At 45.0% G+C, this 18785-nt stretch overlaps 1 protein-coding gene across 1 annotated transcript in view; it reads left to right on the top strand.

The window, feature by feature from the left end:
* Positions 1 to 18785, top strand: part of NAF1 (nuclear assembly factor 1 ribonucleoprotein) — a 55472-nt gene that overhangs the window by 16337 nt on the left and 20350 nt on the right. Inside the window, exon 4 of the mRNA XM_029077077.1 lies at positions 14628 to 14721. Coding sequence (XP_028932910.1) covers positions 14628 to 14721 — 94 coding nt within the window. The remainder of the gene's footprint in view (positions 1 to 14627; positions 14722 to 18785) is intronic.

Below are 18785 nucleotides of genomic sequence, written 5' to 3' on the forward strand. Positions count from 1 at the left end.
GCCCACATCCTCCCTAGGCCCGGAACTCCCTCTCCACCCTGCTTCATATATGAAGGACTGCCAGTCTCCCCGCCTCCAGGGACTTCTTAAAAGCCCGTCTTCCCTGACTAGACCCTCATTTCCCCTACTCCCCTTCCTCTTCGCTTCGCCCCTGAACTCGGATTTGCATCGTCTAAATATTTGATATTTACCCCACTCACAGCACTTATATACATGCCCGTAATTTATTAAATGTGTCCCTTAAGGGCCGGGACAATGTCTACCAATTCTGATGTATTGTACTCTCCCAAGTGCTTAATACAGTGCCCTGAACAGTGTAAGCGCTTGGCGAGTACCGTTGATTGAATGATCTGTACTTTCTGGCTCTCAAACTGAGCCCTCCCCTCCCCACCATTTTTCAGGGGATTCTTTAGCTGAAGTTATTCCATGTGTTTATTCTCTTGGTGACCTTGCAGACATCTCAATAATAAGCCCAGTGTGCAGAGTGGAGAGTTTTATTCCCGTTGACTGGCGCGTTCCCTTCAGATGACTGTATTTCTCAGGAGGAGTGACCCCTCGGGTCTGGGTTTAACAGGGGCATCAATTAGTCTCCGGTGGCTGTTGGGCAGTCGGACCCCTCGGGCTGACTGGAACTGATTGGGACCGTAACGCCACTAGAACTCGCGTCTCTGCGGTAGTCGGTTTCTTCCTGACGGACTCTTCAACTGATGTCCCGTGCTCCCCCGCCACTCACCTTGAAGAACATCGAGGCTGTCTGGGTGGCAGGGGAAGAGTGGGTGGGGTTGGGCTGGGTCCCCTGCAGACTTTGCAGTTAATTAAAGCTCAAACTTGGAGCCCTGGCTACCTTGAAGGCAATCAATCAATCATATTTATTGAGCGCTTACTATGTGCAGAGCACCGAAGGCAGAGATTGTGTCTTCCAACTCCGTTGTCTTATTTATTGAGCGTTAACTGTGCAGAGCACTGTCCTGAGCGCTTGGGAGAGTACAGTGCAACAATAAACGGACATATTCCCTGCCCACAGTGAGTTTATAGTCTAGATGCGGGGGGACAGACATTAATAATTACAGAGACATACATAAGTCTTGGGGCTGGGATGGGGGTTGAACAAAGGGAGCGAGTCAGAGCGACACAGAAGGGAGTGGGAGAACTCTCCCAACTGCTTAGTACAGTGCTCTGCTCACACTAAAGTGCTCAGTAAAGCCATTGATTTATTGAGAGGGGCTGCATTATGGCCTGAAGTAGGAGAACCTGCTATGCACTCTTCCTTCCCCTGCCCCAGAATCCAGGTGAGCCCAGCACCCACTGCAACATTTGCTTTTCTTAGAGTCAGAGGAAGGTCCCTGGGTGTGTGTGTTTTCAATATTAAAAGGACTCTTCAGTTTGCCTAGATCAAGAATGTAAGTCAGTAAGTGAAGACAGGTCAATGAAAAGGGTCTTTTTCAGATTTCAACCCAAGTAGATACCTAGTAATCTGTTGCCTCTTATCAGAAAACCACCTATTATTCCAATGACCTTTATCTTCACCTGATATAGCTCTTATCTTGGAACAATATGAAGTGATTGGCCGCAGTATTGAGATCACATGCCTCACATAGGAAGAACAAGGAAGCAAAAGCATAAATACAGTGGTTGCTACTGTCTTCGGTAATTACCAAGCTAGACAACCCTTGTTCCTAAGGGAAAAAAAAAATTCTTTTTGGTTTCTGTAAACCCATGGAGATCTCCCAATTCTTTTTTGCAATACCCTTCAGTGGAGTAATAGAGTAAATTGGTTTTTGGTAGATGCGTTCTCCAGCTAGCTCTCCACAAGATCTGGATTTCCCCCGATTAGACTGTAAGCCCGTCAAACGGCAGGGACTGTCTCTATCTGTTGCCGACTTGTTCATCCCAAGCGCTTAGTACAGTGCTCTGCACATAGTAAGCGCTCAATAAATACTATTGAATGAATGAATGAATTATATTGGCCATTCGATTTGCAGAAAGAGAAATCAGATTGTTTTCACCAAAATGTTAAGACAATTTCTAAGACTAGAAGAAATGGGTTCTGGCATCAGTTCTTCATTCATTCAATAGTATTTATTGAGCGCTTACTATGTGCAGAGCACTGTACTAAGCGCTTGGGATGAACAAGTCGGCAACAGATAGAGACAGTCCCTGCCGTTTGACGGGCTTACGGTCTAATCGGGGGAGACGGACAGACAAGAACGATGGCAATAAACAGAGTCAAGGGGAAGAACATCTCGTAAAAACAATGGCAACTAAATAGAATCAAGGCGATGTACAATTCATTAACAAAATAAATAGGGTAACGAAAATATATACAGTCGAGCGGACGAGTACAGTGCTGTGGGGATGGGAAGGGAGAGGTGGAGGAGCAGAGGGAAAAGGGGAAAATGAGGGTTTAGCTGTGGAGAGGTAAAGGGGGGATGGCAGAGGGAGTAGAGGGAGAAGAGGAGCGCAGTCTGGGAACGCCTCTTGGAGGAGGTGAGTTTTAAGTAGGGTTTTGAAGAGGGAAAGAGAATCAGTTTGGCGGAGGTGAGGAGGGAGGGCGTTCCAGGACCGCGGGAGGACGTGACCCAGGGGTCGACGGCGGGATAGGCGAGACCGAGGGACGGCGAGGGGGTGGGCGGCGGAGGAGCGGAGCGTGCGGGGTGGGCGGTAGAGAGAAGGGAGGAGAGGTAGGAAGGGGCAAGGTGATGGAGAGCCTTGAAGCCTAGAGTGAGGAGTTTTTGTTTGGAGCGGAGGTCGATAGGCAACCGCTGGAGTTGTTTAAGGAGGGGAGTGACATGCCCAGATCGTTTCTGCGGGAAGATGAGCCGGGCAGCGGAGTGAAGAATAGACCGGAGCGGGGCGAGAGAGGAGGAAGGGAGGTCAGAGAGAAGGCTGACACGGTAGTCTAGCCGGGATATAACGAGAGCAGTTCTTGAGAAGCATCAACAAGAGCCAGGGGTCAGAACCTACCTTCTGGCCTGTTTACGTGCTTGAAACATCCCTTTCTGGCAGGTGATTCGTTTACCAGTAGCAGTCTGTGAGACAGATTGCACGGCGGGGAACTTTGTTTTGAAGAACCTTAGAATAATCCTATCTCGGTATGTTATTTGTAACTGCACAGTTGATGCTGCCATTTGTTTTTGGAAGCTCTCTCCAGCTATATGGGAGAACTTTCAGCTCAATATTTAAGTTACCTTTGCAATGTTATTTTGGAGACTGGAGACTTCATCTTCGAGGACGATCTTCCTTTTTCTAGGCTTATCCTTTAAAAAAAGCAGAGCCCCCGAGTGGGTCTCAAGTCAGTCCCAGAAGCCAGTCCACATTCCATTGAGCAAGGAGGAATTCGTGTGAGATTGCTGAGCGAAGTGTGTATCAGCTTTTTAAGTGGGTGGTCTTGCCAAGAACATGAAGTGTTATCGTATGTTCCACAAAGCCCCCTGCGAACTACCCTTCTTAAAATGATGTCTTCGTCCCTGACGGTTGAGCCGACATTCTTCACGCCCAACCGAGGAACGGACCCTGGGAAAGGAGTCCAAGGAGGGAGCTGCAGAGTCAGAAGCGGAGCAGCAGTGCAGAGAGCCGTAGCGGCGGGGACTGCGAGAGCCGGCTTCTGGGAGCTTGCGGGATGAGAAGCGGGAGGGCCAGTGAAAGGGGGTCCTTCTCTGCCGGCCTCTCCCTTGTCCTCTTGCTGCCCCTTGAGCTAATGGCAGAAACTGTCGCATGATTATTCGTGTAAGAGATTTTGATGGCCGCATCCTTACCGTGCTAATGCAGGCAAGCCTGACATTTTTATTGGCATTCAAGTGTTTGGCTGCCTCTCTTCCATCTGCTTTTTTATTGTCAACATTTTACGTGCAGGGTATTTTTTTAATACTCTAGTTGTGCAGCTGAACGGAAACCGTGAATATAAGTTAAAGATGCTGTGACTAGTAGATAAACTGACACAGAGAGCACGGGCCTGGGAGTCAGAAGGTCACGTTCTCATCCCGGCTGCGTCACTTGCCTGCTGTGTGACCTTGGGCGAGTCATTTCACTTCTCTGTGCCTCAGTTCTCCCATCTCTAAAATGGGGATTGAGACGGTGAGCCCCATGTGGGACAGGAACCGTATCCAAACCGATTTGCTTATATCCACCCCGGAGCTTAGTACGTTGCCCGACACATAGTGAGTGCTTAATACCTTCATTATTATTATTCTTATTAAATGACAGCATCTCAACTCAATACTAAAGCTTTGTTCAACTAAGGGAAAGATTCATAAACATGAAATTAATTGTTAAGGCTATTGAGGAGACAGGGGACCTGAGGTCTAATCCTGACTCTGTCACTTGCCTGCTGGGTGACCTTGCCATGTCCTGTAGCTTCCCTGTGTCTCAGTTTCTTCATCTGTAAAATGGGGATTAGGTACCTATTCTTCCTTTTACTCAGACTCTGAGCTCATGCGGAACGTGGATCGTCTCCAATCTGATTGTATCTTGTATCTACCCCAGCGCTTAGTGCAATGCCTGGCACAGAGTAAGTGCCTAACAAATACCTTAAAAAATAAAGTCCATGTGTTATTAGGGGTCCTAGACAACCCTGGCAGACCTGATTGTCTTGTGGTATTTGTGTTGCATCGATATAGGCTTGGTGCCAGCTGATTTTTAAAACAGCTGCTAGTGACCTGATAAAAGTTGTTACAGAAGGTCTGGGTGCAGCCCAGTGTATTGCCAACGTCATGTGAGGACTGCATGGAGTAACCAAAATTTAAGTAGTAAATTCTTGCATGTCCAAAATGACTCCTCTCATTTCCAGATATAGCTACTCCTAATTTAATGTCAATGTTAAATGCCTCCACTTTTCCCACAGAAATGACTGGCAATGCGGGTATTAAATTTCCAGAAAAATTTGTTTTGGCTAAACTGAAGACGTCGTATTTTAGTGATGTAGTTAATTAAGGCATTAGGGGTTAGTGTAAAGTATGAGTCTTCCCGGATGGGCCACGATGCGGTGCTGGAAGAAAGGATGTTGCACGTGAACATGGGGACTGTGGAGCCTCAAATACTCGACACGCGTCTTTTGGAACGCACAGCTTTCAGGAATGCGCCCCCTGTTAGACAGCTGACTGTCTCTAAGAATTTTTGCCGAATGCGTTCGTTCTGCTAAGCTTCCGAAGGACAGTGACCATGCTTGTTAATGCTGGTGTTTAAGTGCTTACTACGGGCAAAGCACTGTTCTAAGCGCTGGGGGGGAGATGCAAGGTAATCAGGTTGTCCCACGTGGGGCTCACAGTCTTCATCCCCATTTGCCAGATGAGGTAACTGAGGCACCGAGAAGTGAAGTGACTTGCCCAAAGTCACACAGCTGACAAGCGGCAGAGCCGGGATAAGAACCCATGACCTCTGCCTCCCAAGCCTGGGCTCTTTCCACTGAGCCACGCTGCTCGAAGCTTCATGGAGTTCTTCTGTACTCTTCTTGTCTCAAGCTTAGTCCTAGTTTCGGCAACGGAGCCTTCTCAAATTGCTTTTCTGGTGATCTTGTGCTCTGCCCAAGATGATGATATCCTCTGTAGGAAATTGAAGTTTAGTCTGATTACATTGTACTGACATTTAGGTTCAGTGGGCATAATCTGTCATTTATTTGGTATTTGCTGAGAACCACTGTTGGCTTTTTAAGGGGATTCGAGTTGGAGTGTTTCTTAACTTTCTAGCTTGGTGAATTGAGCTCGATGTACCAAAAAGGCAGACCACTGGCTATGTGCTTTTAAGCTAGTAGGCAAAGCAGCGGGAAACTTTTTCTATTAGGGTGGTGTGTTACTGCTAACGTTTACTTAGAGTGATTGAAATCCATTCATGGGTTTGCTGACTTGCTATTACATCGTGATCTCTGTGAGATTGGTCCACCGGTCCAAATGGAAATTAGCTGTTCTCAACAGAGGTGAGTAAAAAGGCCCATTTTTCTTTGTTGATTGGAACCTAAAACAGTAAGCCGGGCCACTTTCTCCTTTAGAAAAGTAACTGACGCAGAAATCTAAATCAACATATTCTCCAGGAGATTTGGAGGATTTGTAATTACTTGTGAGGATGATGAATTTATTTTATATATTGTGAGCCAGGTTCTCTAAGGGCATAAATTACTGCCTTGTGTTTGCCATTTTTAGAAGTTAAAAGCCTGTCAGGCAACTAAGGCACCTTTAAATTATTGCTGCAGTAGATGAAATATTGTTATGGTGATCAGGAAGAGTAATTGCGGCTTTCTGAGTGTCCGTCCTGCACCTGTAGTGTAGTCACAGGAAGATTTGGTTCAGTCATTTTCGGGGTTTCTGGTCCTTTTGGAGTAGTAAGGGGTTTGCTTCCATTGTCCAACAAAACTCCCATTAATTAATCAGCAATTAAAGTGTTTCATCCCATGCCCGCACGGAAGGGTGTCATCTTGTTGGGAGAAGGGTTGCGGGGAAGGTTTCAGTAACTCTTAATAGCCCAGGACACAAGGCTTGAACTCCTCATTGCTTGACTTAAAGGGCTGACTTCCATGCAAAGCACAGCAACCGTGTGTTTTTGTTCCTATAGATGGTAAAAACTCCTGTGGGCGGGGAACACCTTTATCAAGTCAGGTATATCATACCGTCTCCCAAGCACCTGGTGCTGTGCTCTACACATATGAAGCAGCCTGGTTTAGGGGGTAGAGCACGGGCCTAGGTGTCAGAAGGTCATGGGTTCTAATCCTGGCTCCGCTACGCCTCTGCTTTGTGACTTTGGGCAAGTCACTTGACCCCTGTGCCTCGATCACCTCATCTGTAAAATGAGGATTGAGAATGTGAACCCCATGTGGGACAGGGACTGTGACCAACCCGATTGGCTTGTCTTCACCCCAGCGCTTAGTCCAGTCCCTGGCACACAGTAAGCATTTAACAGATAGCACAGTTACAATAAGTGCTCAATAAATATGATTTTTTATGGTATTTCTTAGGTGCTTACCCTGTGCCAGTTACTGTACTAAACAACGGGGCAGTTACAGGCTAATCAGGTTGGACACAGTCCCCGTCCCACTTGGGGCTCATAGCCTTAATCCCCACTTTGCGGAGGAGGTAACTGAGGCACAGAGAATCGAGGTGGCGTGACAGAGGCGACACAGTAAGCAAGTGGTGGAGCTGGGATTCGAACCCAGATCCTTATGCTCTATCCTCTGGGCCACGCTGCTTCCAGTCGGTTGGTTGATTGATGCCGCAGGGCTGCTGCGTGCTGTGGATCTGTGTGTGCCCAACTCGCAAGGCCATCCCGTCTCTTGCGCTGCATTCCTGAAGAACCTGACACCGAGGAAAACACATGACAGCATATGTAATAGGGAAATGATCTCCCAATTCTGTTGTATCATTCTCTCCCAAGTGTTTAGTACAGTGCTCTGCACTCAGTACGCGCTGAGTAAATACCATTGATTAACCAACGCCACAGTCACGTTCTCTTCCAAACACATTCACGTTAATGGGACAGTTGGTTTTCAAGTTCCTGAAGTAGCATTCATATTGCCTTCACAGGTACACTGCAAAATCAGAGCGCTAATGCCAGGGGAGAGCACGGTAAGAAATACTGACTCACGTTAAGATCCCGGTGCCCTTGTCAGAGCTAAATCGAGGGCATTTGAGCAGGAGAGACATGTATGTAGTGGAGAATATGTGTATATTAGAAACTTGTGTGGAACAGTCACCAGGTTTTAATTTAGCCTTAACTGACAACGATTCGGATAGACGTGGTACCTGAGGGAATTTCTCACCTTACTGTTTGTTTCACTGCTGTACTGTACTTTCCCAAGCGCTTAAAGTACTTTGCACACAGTAAGCTCTCAATAAGTACGATTGAATGGATGGATGAAGGAATGAAATCAGTGAGTAGATCATATATGGGCCTGTGATCAAAAAATTAGCAAAATAAGTGTACAGCTTGCTGTCAGGATCATAATAAGGGTTCTGGGACTTTTGACCCTTTAGTAAAGCGTGCATTTAGGAAGCGGATGAATAATCAGCCGTTCCAAGATTCTGCTCTTTTTTAAAAATGGAAATGTAATTTTTCTCTTCTTTTGAAAGGAGGTAGTTAAAGCAGTGTATCGATTCTACTGCAGCATTCTGTTTCAAAAGTTTTTCTTAATCCGTCAAAGGAAATTGCAGTAGACCATCTGAGGAAAAATAACCATCTACTTCGTATTATCCCCAACATATGGCAGAACCTCAGAGAAAAATATTGACATACGTAGTAGAAAATAAACAGAAGATATTAGTATTGAAGAACTGATTTTGTAATAATAAACAAGCAGGGTTGTATAGTAGAGAGACAGATGTAGCGAAATGTACTGCAATATAAAGAACTAACTTCTGTTTTTAAGATCTTATGGAAAAAAAATCACACAACTGTGTGTTCAGTCAGGGCCCTAAAAATAGTGATTTTTTTTGTTCCCCGGTTTTAACCTATATTAATTATGTAAACCATTTTCTGCAGTTTATCTTTTCAGAGAGTTTTCTTGGATTATAAAGTCAAAAAGTAGTTGCATTAGATACCAAAGGGGCTTGGGCATGCACATACACACAAACCTTCCCCCCGCCCCGCGCCATCCCGTCCGTCCCCTAAACCTTGAAGCCAAAGGAAGGTCTACAGGGGCAGGGTGACGATTAAGACGTGCCCTTCTTCCTCCTATGATAATTTCTTAAGTGCTCACTATGTGCCAGGCACTGTACTATTTGCCGGGGTAGATAGAAGCAAACCAAGTTGGACACAGTCCATGTCCCACAAGAGGCTCACAGTCTGAAACCCCATTTTGCAGATGACGTAACTGAGGCCCAGCCACGTGAAGTGGCTTTCCCGAGGTCACACAGCAGACACGTGAGGGAACCAGGGTTAGAACCCAGGTCCTTCTGACTTTTAGGACCGTGCTCCGTCGGCTAGGCCAGGCTGCTTCTTGACGCGAAATGCTCGTGTTTCTTTCAGGGTTCTGTCACTTTCTTTTGCATGTGTGCTCTGAGCAACGTGAGTGTTAGACACACGCACGAGGACTCATTGCTCTGTATATTCTGGAAACAAGTCGCCAATTTTCAGTAGCTCTTGCACTGATAATGTCTTGGTATTAGCCATCAAGAAGTCGTAATTTTGGCAAATTGATGACCCTTCGGTTCTCCATTTTAGCAATCCATCAATGGTACTTATGGAACGCTTGGGAGAGGACAGCGTTTCCGAGTCGATAGGCACATTCCCTGCCCACAGGGAGCTTCTAGACTAGAGGGGATGACAGGCCGTAATGAAACTGAACTCCAGCAAGAATGAGAACCCAGCTCCCCAGCCCTCTTTACTGGTTTCAGAAAACTATACAGCTGGTTAGTCAAGGAGTTGAGCTTTGACCACCGGGAGGGAAGGGGCCAGAAGGCCAAAGCTTCGACTTTTTGTCCGTATTCAAGCCTTGAGGAGTCTGCTTTCCCTCATCCATCTGGTGGTGTACTGCTGGCCCATCATTTCTAACCGTACTTTCTTCCTCCGCTTGAGCGTCGGAGTTTTCCCCTCTAAAGCGTGGATATCTATTATTCATCATGGGAACTGGTATGGCCGAATGCCTTTTTTTATGTATTGGACAAAGGCTCCACGGGAAAAATCTTTAGAAGACCTGTCAGCCTTGATTGCATGATGACATAGATGAAGATCATGTGCGTCTCTGACCTCAACTTCAGCAAACTTTAATCTCATGATGATCTTGAGGTTACTTTCCAGTAAGGGCAATAGATGTACTTAGAGTAGTGCTTTGCACATAGTAAGCGCTTAAATACCATCATAATTATTATTATTATTATGTACTATTAAAGTACATGGTTCAGCCCTACCACTGTATTAGATAAATAGGAAGGAATTGCTTATCTCAGTGGGTTAATACATTTGACATTTACGAGGGGATCAAGAGAAAAATTAACTTAGTTTGTGGCCACCCCGCACCGTTCCCTGAACACTTACCATATATGGTTTAAAAATTTGCAGTGATGCAGATAAAAATACATTTGCTTCTCTCTTATTTTTTGCCGTGGTCCTTGGCAACAATATATGACTGTATTAGCTGAAATTTTCAAAGGTTTTTCCCTCAGGCATTTAAAAAATGTCTTACACCAGAAATTTGAAAGTTGGCTTGCTAAAGAAAATCTCCCCACAAAATATCACTTTTCCGGCTAAATGGTGCTTGAGTTTTTAAAATTTTCTTAATGTGGTGGTGCCTACGGGGACTAAGTTTTACTGATTCTTCAGCCATCAGACCATACGATTGATAGGAGAGGAGACATGATATAAGTAAACTTAAACATCTGGATACAGTCGTAAAAGAACCATTGGTAGAATTGAGGATTTTTTTGGTAAGAATTTCAGGTACTGGTCAGGTTCTATGTGCAAGGTCTTTCTTCATTTCCATGAGATAAGGTTGTGTTTCATCTTGCCTCTGGTAGGTGGTAAAGCTGGTGAATATCTTCCAGATTTTCTGAGTAGTTTAGGTGAATTATCACTGAATTCAGGAAAGAATGGAGGCATCTTGCAGAATCACTGGACACGTCCAGCAAGTACTATGAGCAGTTGATTTGGTCTAATGCAGAGGGGTTTAATATTTGGATTTCTTTATGGGCAGATTGCTATCATTCAGATGACTGTAATATCCTCTATTTTCGGGAAGTTATTTATCTTTGTTCAGATTTCCTAGCCATGTATTTTTTTTTTTCGGGTGGAGGACAGCTGTTTCTGCCCCTTACAAGAAAGGGTGTTAATCCTGGTTCGGCCCCCAGCTAGGGAAGGAGGCCTAAAATTGGACCTGTCGATTCAAAGACAGTGACTAGATTCTGTCAAAAGGGAAGCACATATTTAGTTGTTTTCAGTCAATATTTACTTAGGAAACATCCTGAGAGGTTATTAGTGTTTTGAAGTCTCAGAATATCAACAGAAAAGTTTTCTGGAAATGTCATTTTGACATTGTGATTCTGACTTCTCAAATACTGGCATCATCATCCACTCTGTTCCTTTTGTTACGGTAATGGTTTAACGGTAACACAGAGGTCATGATCCGGCCTGGTAGGCAAGACATTCTATACTTTTCAGTACCATTCCCCATTAGCTAATGAATGAGGGAGAGGAAGTTAGCCAATATGTTTACGGTCACATCAACGCTAGCAGAGCTAAATTAAATTTTAGTAATTATTTGGTTGATTTTATCCTTGGTTATAACTTGCATAAAATATTTTATGCTAGAATTATCCTGGTACACCACCTTCACGGAGCAAGTAGTTGGCTTCCTTGGCACTTGTAAGAATCGTGAGGGAGGATGCGTACTTTTCATTTACCTCATTGCAGTGGAAATGCCTGTGTCATTCATTGCCTGCTAATTTGGGATAGGATCCAATTCCAATCTTTTCGATCTCCCTTTTTGAGGCCTCTAATGGGAGAACTTAAACTAGACCCTGAGGGATAGTATATTCTTCAAAGCGCACTTCTTGGCCGACATTCAGCGGCTCTGTGGTTCACTCTGCTGAGAATTAGAGGGAAGACTTTTAAGGTCAAGGGTTCCATCCGTCAGGATCTTGTTACCTGAGAGATAGATGTATCGCTCTGGTTTCACGGTGACCTTGTCAAGTGCCGTCACTTTTCACTCATTTTTAAATGCTCTTGAGTTGATTGTACAGGCTTCCCAAGGCTTGGACTCAAACCACTTAGCATTAAGGGGACTGAATACAATCATTCTTTATATTCATTTTGTGCTCAAAGATTGAATTTCCTATTGTGATCACACCCTCATGTGAAAGATGTTAGTCATTTTTCCAGTGTCCTTTAGTCTTTTTCCCAAGAGGCGGGTTGATGATGATGATGATGATGATGATAATAATGGCATTTGTTAAGCGCTTACTTTATGGCAATAAATGCTTGGGTGGGTACAAGCAAATCGAGTTGGACACAGTCCCTGTCCCACGTGGGGCTCACAGTCTTAATCCACATTTTACGGATGATGTACTAACCTGAAATGGGTTTGCGGGAATGGGAACCCCAGAGACACAGCCTATAGAAGGGATGGCTAAACTGACGCAACTAGAGTATTCTATAACTCCCATAACCCAGATCCTATCCACTCCTGAGACTGGGGAGCGGTACCATCGTGTGATCCGAAAAGGAGCTCCGTTCCGACTGGATTATTGCATCAGCCTCCTCTCTGATCTCCCATCCTCCTGTCTCTCCCCGCTTCAGTCTATACTTCACTCTGCTGCCCGGATTATCTTTCTACGGAAATGCTCTGGGCATGTCACTCCCCTCCTCAAAAACCTCCAGTTGTTGCCTATCAACCTTCACACGAAGCAAAAACTCCTCACTCTTGGGGCTTCAGAGTTCTCCATCCCCTTGTCCCCTCCTACCTCACTTCCCTTCTCTCCTTCTACAGCCCACCCTGTACACTCCGGAGGCACGGTGCCTCGTTTCTCACCTGTCCCGCCGTCGACCCCTGGCCCACGTCCTACCGGCGTCCTGGAATGCCCTCCCTCCTCCCATCTGCCAAACTAAATCTGTTCCCCTCTTCAAAGCCCTACTGAGAGCTCACCTCCTCCAGACTGAGCCCTCTCTTTCCCTCCTCCCCTCCTCCCCTCCCCATTCCCTCTACTCCCTCTGCTCTTCCCCTTTCCCCTCCCCACAGCACTTGTGTATATTTGTATATATCATTTATTACTCTATTTTATTAATGATGTGTATGAATCTATGATTCTATCTGCTCTGATGGTGTTGATGCCTAACTACTTGTTCTGTTTTGCTCTCTCTCTTCCCCCTTTTAGACTGTGAGCCCACTGTGGGACAGAGATTTCCTCTGTTGTCGAATTGTACATTCCAAACGGTTAGTACAGTGCTCCGCACACAGTAAGCGCTCAATAAATACGATTGAAAGAATGAATGGAAAGCTCTGTCTGTCTGTGAAGGGTCAAGGGAGCCAACAGGGCTTGCGAAAATTGGGGCCAGACGTAACGTGGTTGGGATGGAGCCGCAAACCTCCCATTATCCGAATGCCATTCTTGTTCATTTGGGTATACCGCAGGGATTGATTATGAAAAATGATGATGGCTTCTGTGAATAAATGATGGGGTAGGGTAGGGTGAGTTGAAGGGCCAGCCACTTAAAAACCCATTAGTCCTACCTCTAGACCAGAACAATCTTCTAATGACTTCTAGCCCTCTAATAAGATACGAAGCCACACAGTACGAGGATTTTTGTCCAGACCGGTTGTAGATACAGTAGATGATTTTATTTTATTTTCTCTTTTCCTTTCATCCTCTTTCCCTAAGAAAGAACTTAGAAACAAGGTCTTATAGTAAAAATGGAGAGTTTTTTTCCAGGTTGGAAGTTTGTGTTGTGTATATAAAAATAAGACTTGCCTGTATTTATCATTCAGTCGTATTGATTGCAGTTTACTAAGCCCTTGGGAGGTTACAGTAAAGCAAAATTGATAGGCATATTTGCTCCCCACAGTGAGCTTATAGTCTAGATATATGTCTAAAATGTAGATATTTTTAGTCCGATTCTGCCACAGTAGGTGAATAGAGAGTACCAGAGACAGGGCTTACTTGTTTTTCTAGGTTGAATATGTAGTTTAATAGTCAACATACCCAAGTGAATGAGTGAAATAATTCACTGCTTAGTATAGTACAAGGTGGTCCTTTACAAGAGCAGGGACCAAATCCATTTAATCTACTTTTACATCTTCCTTCCCCACAGTCTCTGAAGGTTGATAGTGATTGAGTAGGGAGCAAGGTCAACATGCCAGTCAAGGTGTGAGGCCACTTATAAGGTGCACCCAGTTTTCCTTTAATGTAGGGAAAACTCGCAGTCCCATTTCTCCTCCCAACCCCTTATGCCGTGCACATCTGCCCATGCTCACAATCTATTTCCCTGATGGTGCCGTATCCAAATAGCCTCACCTTGTCAGACAAACCTGTGCTGATTCCTTAGTGACATCCCAGCCAAAATACTTTCCAGCCAGTACTTTGTGACAGAACTTAGTTCTGTAGAGAAGCAGCATGGCCTAGTGAATAGAGCACGGGCCTGGGAGTCGGAAGGACCCGCGTCGTGATTCCGGCTCCACCAGTTATCTGCTCTGTGACTTCGGGCAGAGGGTGGTGTGAGAACTTCTTCAGGCAGAAGATGGCATCTGTGATTCTGAGGTGGCGTTCGGAGCGTTCACTCAGCCCAAGTGAATGTTCACTAGCTGGTGGAGTGATGGCGTGGCAAGAAAGCCAAAGCTGTTGACGTTTTGCTACATTGCCTACAGATTTAGTGTTGTTTCCCGTCGAGTGTAACCCCTTTCACCTTGCAGGTACGTAGTCGAGATCCATGAAACTGAAGATATGTGGACCCCGAGGGCATTGCAAATGTATGTCTTCTAATAATAAAAATAAACTATAGGACTATTCTCGATTTATATGGACAGCATCATTTTTATATTTTGGGGTGTCATTTCTTAGAATGGATGATGGAAGTTTTCTCCAGGTTGATTTTTTACTAAACTTCAAAAGAAAAATGTTTGCAGTGATATAGTGGAGGGTGTTTTTCAATGAGTACAGGGAGCTGTTTACCAGAATTGTATTTTGTAGGTGAATATACTGTTTTTTAATTTTTTTTTGCAGGAACTGCCCTCTGTCGAAGAGCTGACTATAATTTTGCCCGAAGAGGTTGAACTGAAACCTTTTGGTGTGGTTTCAAGCATTATTGAACAGTTGGGTATGTACAGTATATTTGAGTGTGCATCCTGTATTTCAAATGTTAGCTTGCTTGTCCCCTGAGTCAGGACTGGCTCAGGTACAAGGAGGTGAGAGACATCGTGGTAAATTGCTCTCCTCCCTGTCCCTTTGTGTCTCCATTAACCTCTACTTGTGCCTTTCTGCCTAACATTTATACTTAGTCAATCCCGGGCCTAGCTAACATCTAGTATGTTTTTCACTAAACCGGGAAGGACGTTCCAAGGTGCCAGAAAGAATAATAATAGCATTAGTGTGTTTTAAGTGCTTCTTGTGTGCAGAGCAGTGTACTGAGTACTTAGCGAAAATGCACCGGGGGGAATTAAACAGTCTTTTTCCTTGGGGGGATTTACAGTTAAAGCTGTCTTTCATAGTAAAGAAGATGTTGTTGGTGCTGATATTTTGGGTTTGGGTGGATGTGTATCCATAGTCCAGTCTCTTCCGTTTTATACACGAACCAGGATAACAGGGCTTATTGTCCAGTCACGGTAAGGAGTGCATTCCTCCATTAGACTGCTCAAGAGCGCATGCTGATTCACACACGCAGGACTGACACAAACACTAGGTTGCCTACTTACTGATGGGTTTAGTTGAGATATGTAGTAGCCATGTTCCCTGCCCTCACAGAGTTTGCAGTCTAGCAGGGGAGCCAGATAATAAAATCCATTGCAGAAAGAAGCAGTGTGGCCCAGTGGCCTAGTGGACAGAGCAAGGGACTGGCAGTTGGAAGATTTGCTTCTAATTCTGACTCTGCCACTTGTCTGCTGTGTGACCTGGAGCGGGTCACTTCTTGGCCTCGTCTGTAAAATGGGGATTGAGGCTGGGAATCCCAATGGGACATGCACTGTGACCAACCTGATTAGCTACCCCAGCAGTGCCTAGCAGCTAATAAGTGTTTAACAAATACCTTTAAACAGAGTCGGGGTGGGGGGGGGGCGGTTAAATGGTGTGGAAGAGATGAATAGACAGTTGAGAGGGATATAAAATGGGGAAGACCTCCTGGAAGAGATGGGATTGCAAAAGGGCCTTGAGGGTGGGGAAAGCAGTGCACTGACATGTCATGGGGGAGGGAGTTCTAGGCAGCAGGGAAGACTCGTTCATTGCATCTACCTGGTGCAGTGTGATATAGATAACTGGTGGTGGTTATTCCTCTTTCCCCCTCAGGACATTGAAGCAGAGAGAGGTTTACTGGCTTCTAGAAGGTTTTACAGCAAGCCAGAGCTGGGAATTAAATTCAGTTGTATTCCAGTTCGTCGGTGTCTTCTGTAGACCCCAGCATCTCCTTTTAAGAAAGAACTATTGTGGTAAAGGGATTCTGTAAGAAGAACAGTTGAGATGCATCATGTTCTGTGTCATGGACTCTTACCTTTTCTTGACTTAAAAAGAACGTCCTGAATGAAATGAAGGAAATTCCACCACATTTAATGATTAGGCCCGAGTTGTGTTTCTTATGACTGGTGAAAAGCGGGGCCCGTTGTTTTTTGCTGTTGTATATTTTGATATCCTATATTTACACATATATCGGGAATGGACACGTTTTCATGGTTGATATTTAGTTATGCATGTCTGCTCGTGGCCAGATTTCTCTGTGTGTGGTGGTGGAGGGAAGACCGTTATTGGGTTTTCAATCCTTTATACACTTTGCAGATGTAAAGATTGTTCTTTATTGGGCAGTTGTCTTTGCTATTTGCCATGTTTCTTGCTAGCGTGAGGGAATCACTTCATTTCTGATGGCTATCCAAGCTGGTGTGCCTGCTGTTTTGTCTTTGAAATGTTTATCCTACCCTCTATGCTTTGGTCAGTCAGTAGTATTTGGAGAAACAGCATGGCTCAGTGGAAAGGAACTGGGCTTGGGAGTCAGAGGTCATGGGTTCTAATCCCAGCTCTGCCACTTGTCAGCTGTGTGACTGTGGGCAAGTCACTTAACTTCTCTGTGCCTCAGTTACCTCATCTGTAAAATGGGGATGAAGACTGTGAGCCTCACATGGGACAACCTGATTACCCTGTATCTACCCCAGTGCTTAGAACAGTGCTCTGCACATAGTAACCGCTTAAGAAATGCCAACGTTAATATTATTAGTATTTAATGAGTGCTTGCTGTGTGTGCAGAGCACTATTCTAAGTGCCTGGGAAAACCAAGACAATGCAGTTGGTAGACACTTGATTCCATTTATTGCTATCGTTTTTGTCCGTCTCCCCCGATTAGACTGTAAGCCCGTCAGTGGGCAGGGGCTGTCTCTATCTGTTGGCAATTTGTACATTCCAAGCGCTTAGTACAGTGGTCTGCACATAGTAAGTGCTCAATAAATACTATTGAATGAATGAACTACCCTGTCCACAGAGAGCTTGCAGTCCAGACGGGAAGACGGACATTAAAATAAATTACAGTAGGGAAAGTGGCAGAGTATAAGGATATGTACATAAGCGCTGTGGAGTTGAAGGTGGGGAGAGTATCAAGTTCTTAATGGGTACAGATCCCCCTGCATAGGTGATGCAGAGGGGAGGAGGAATAGGGAAAGAAGAACTTAGTCATAGAAGGCTTCTTAGAGAAGGCATGATGTTTAGGAGGGCAGTAGTCTGTAGGATACGAATAGAGAGGATGGGGACAAGGGGTTGGCAGTGGGTGACAGGAGAGTGAGGTACAGAGAGTAAGTTGATGTGAGAGTGGAGTGTGCAGGTTAGATTGAAGTGGGAGGTGAAGAACTTAAAGTAAGAGCGGAAGGGAGAGCTGATCGAGTGCCTGAAAGCTGATGGGAAAGAGTTTTCATTTGATGTGAAAACGGATGGGCCACCAGTAGAGGCTGTTGAGGAGTTGGGGGCTAGGCCGTTAATCGTTTTTCTGAAAAACAATCTGGGCCATAGAGTGAAATATGGACAGGAAGGTCAAGAAGGAGGTTGATGCAGTAGTCAAGACAGGATATGATAAGCGCTTGCATCAGTGTGGTAGGTGAGGAAATGATGAGTAAAGGGTGGATTCTAGAGCCGTCGTGAAGGTCCAACCGGCCGGATTTGGTGACAGATCGATTTTGTGGGTTGAATGAGAGAAATGAGTCGGGTAATGCCAGTGTTACGGGTTTGTGAGACAGGTGCCAGCTACAGGGATAGGAAAGTCAAGGGGAAGTCAGGGTTTGTGTGGGGAAAATGAGGAGTTCTGTTTGGGGCGTATTAAGTTTGAGGCGTCATCGGGTCATCCAACTAGTAATGACCTCTTCCCTCTCCTGCAGTTCACAGAACAGTTGCTTGGGGATTCCTGTATCTTCCATCCTTCTCACATGACTTTCCCACAGGTGTAAACACTAATAATAAAGTGGTAGAGCCGTCTAAAGAAAACTGAACTGAAAAAAGCAGAAATAGTAGTAAGAGCATCAGAATTGGCATTACCAGATGAAGCCAGTGCCCACCACCCAGTTTTGAATGACCACAGAACGTGGAAGAACCGAATGACCTGCTATTGGTTTGTAAGCAAGCATGCTAAACATAGGACTCCCCAGCCTTTGCTCTAATCACCAGACCACACTGCTTGTCAATAGCTGCTTCTCTTCATATTGACTCCCTGATTCAGTTTCAGCCATTGGCTTCAAGTAGCCTAAACGGCCTCTTCTGCTGTAACCTTCTAAGGAAACTCCCATAGCCTGAAACAGGTTAGTCGCCTCGCCTCGTCTCCCGACTGGATCTCGTCTCCTCTTTCTGCGATTGTCCGTACACCGCGCCTCGGCATCCCTAAATTGGATAGGTTTATTTCAGAGTTTTCCAGAGTTGCTGAGCAGTGTAATACAACTCCTTATTGTTCCTCTAGACTGCAAGCTCATTTTGAGCAGGGAACGTATCTGGTAATTCTCTTGTATTGTACTCTCCCAAATGCTTAGAACAGTGTTCTGCACACAGTAAGCTCTCTCAATATATACCACAGATGGATTGATTCTTTACCCTTTTCTTTCTTCATCTATCAAGTAGTAATTATATTTCTCTGATCATCTGATAGTAACCTTATTCGAAGTCCTTAATTTCTGCATCCAGGTTATAAAAAACAAAGAGCTAATCTGATGG

Source organism: Ornithorhynchus anatinus, chromosome 12, assembly GCF_004115215.2.
Source record: "Ornithorhynchus anatinus isolate Pmale09 chromosome 12, mOrnAna1.pri.v4, whole genome shotgun sequence".
Lineage (NCBI taxonomy): Eukaryota > Metazoa > Chordata > Mammalia > Monotremata > Ornithorhynchidae > Ornithorhynchus > Ornithorhynchus anatinus.